We start from the raw sequence: 1,995 nt of genomic DNA on the forward strand, positions 1-1,995 counted from the left end.
AATCTATTTTGATAACCGATAAAATATCTAATGATAATGACAGTTGCTGATAAATGATTACCCAATAAGTTTTTAGTGAACAACCCTTTGATCATTTAAAATAAAAATTGTAACATTCCCATGGCATACTAATACGTTTTTCGCCACTGGAATTCACGATGATGAAGGGACTGGATCGGAAAAAAGAGGGATTTTAATCTTAGGATATATAATTCGCGTTATTGTATTTTTTTTTTATTTAAAAAAAAAATTGCGAGGAAAGGAACATTATTATCTCAAAATGGTGATTTTGAGTGTCCGATGCCATAGCCAAGGGTCCCCTCATTTATGAAAGAGTACGGTCGCCATCGCTGAGCTGCTTCTTTCTGCAGCTGCTTAATCTCTCTTCCTCCGCCGGCGATGACATCTCTACGGTGGTTAACAGAACCCTCGTCTCTATGTTCTCCCAACTTTCTACCTTTCAAGCCCATGTACAAAACCCTACCTAGACCAACGACAAAACCCTACCCAAAATCATCACCCATTAGATCCGTCCTTCAATACAATCGCAAGCCGGAGCTCGCCGGTGGTACCCCAAGAGTCGTTGTCATCACATCTGGCAAAGGCGGTGTCGGCAAAACCACCACAACTGCCAATGTTGGTCTTTCCCTTGCTCGATTGGGCTTCTCCGTCGTAGCCATCGACGCCGATGTCGGCCTCCGCAACCTAGACCTCCTTCTCGGCCTTGAAAACCGCGTCAATTACACCGTCGTAGAAGTCCTCAATGGCGATTGCCGCCTCGACCAAGCTCTTGTCCGCGATAAACGATGGTCAAACTTCGAATTACTATGTATTTCGAAACCTAGGTCGAAATTACCCCTAGGGTTTGGTGGAAAAGCCCTAGTTTGGCTTGTTGACGCATTGAAAGACCGTCAAGAAGGTTGCCCGGACTTTATACTCATAGATTGTCCCGCCGGTATTGATGCTGGGTTTATAACGGCGATTACCCCGGCTAATGAGGCTGTTCTGGTCACAACGCCGGACATTACTGCATTGAGAGATGCCGATAGGGTCACTGGTTTGTTGGAATGTGATGGGATTAGGGATATTAAGATGATTGTGAACAGGGTTCGAACTGATTTGATAAGGGGGGAAGATATGATGTCAGTACTTGATGTTCAGGAGATGTTGGGATTAGCCTTGCTGGGAGTGATTCCAGAGGACTCTGAGGTGATTCGAAGTACAAATAGAGGGTTCCCACTTGTTTTGAATAAGCCACCAACATTAGCAGGATTGGCATTCGAGCAAGCAGCTTGGAGGTTGGTTGAGCAAGATAGCATGAAGGCTGTAATGGTGGAAGAGGAACCCAAAAAGAGGGGATTTTTCTCCTTTTTTGGAGGTTAGAGATTGAAATCTTGAATGGGGTTTGAAGCTTTTGAATTCTTTGAATTGGGTTTGTTTTGGTGGAGAAATCTGTCTTGTTTCGTTATGTAGGAGCTGCAATTTGTCAATTGAAATGCTATGTACAGTAAGGTGATAAGGTTTGCCTTTCTTCAATTCCTATGATTGATTGATAACTTAATGTTACTTTCCTAGGCAGAAAATTTAGAATTCCGGGTATTTCTTTTATGGTCATTTGTATTTCTATGATTTAGCAATGAATTTTATTACTCACATATTTTGTCATCTAAAGGTAAGTATCATATGTTCAGTCTTACCTTAATTGAGCTTGATTTTTCTGCATATCCACTCTCATAAACGTCTGTTATGAACTATGAAGTCGGTTGGTTTTTGAATGATTTTGTGTATTAGTTCACAAGAAGTTAGGGGCATGTTTGAAGTTGGCAAAGGTTTCCAATCTAGTTCCAGAAGGTAGGATCAGATATCAAGCGAAAATGAGTCATTCAAGTATTGATATTGTGGAACCTTTTTGTCACATCCCTTGATGATGAATGATGATCATTACAGTTATGTGGCTTCTAAATCCAGGTTATGACAAAAGTTAAACACTAAAGC

The 1,995-nt window shown here is 41.3% G+C and overlaps 1 protein-coding gene across 1 annotated transcript; it reads left to right on the forward strand.

The window, feature by feature from the left end:
* The first annotated feature begins 258 nt into the window (after positions 1 to 258).
* On the forward strand, positions 259 to 1,651 carry LOC112509708 (putative septum site-determining protein minD homolog, chloroplastic). The gene has a single exon (XM_025114807.1). The coding sequence runs from the start codon at positions 400 to 402 to the stop codon at positions 1,381 to 1,383; it is 984 nt and encodes a 327-aa protein (XP_024970575.1). The 5' UTR covers positions 259 to 399; the 3' UTR covers positions 1,384 to 1,651.
* The last annotated feature ends 344 nt before the right edge of the window (positions 1,652 to 1,995 follow it).

The sequence above is a fragment of the Cynara cardunculus genome (genome assembly GCF_001531365.2).
Source record: "Cynara cardunculus var. scolymus isolate 2C chromosome LG 3, CcrdV1, whole genome shotgun sequence".
NCBI lineage: Eukaryota > Viridiplantae > Streptophyta > Magnoliopsida > Asterales > Asteraceae > Cynara > Cynara cardunculus.

Bases quoted from the DNA above. Each gene is read 5' to 3' on its own strand.
- LOC112509708 (XM_025114807.1), top strand. From the start codon at position 400: ATGACATCTCTACGGTGGTTAACAGAACCCTCGTCTCTATGTTCTCCC.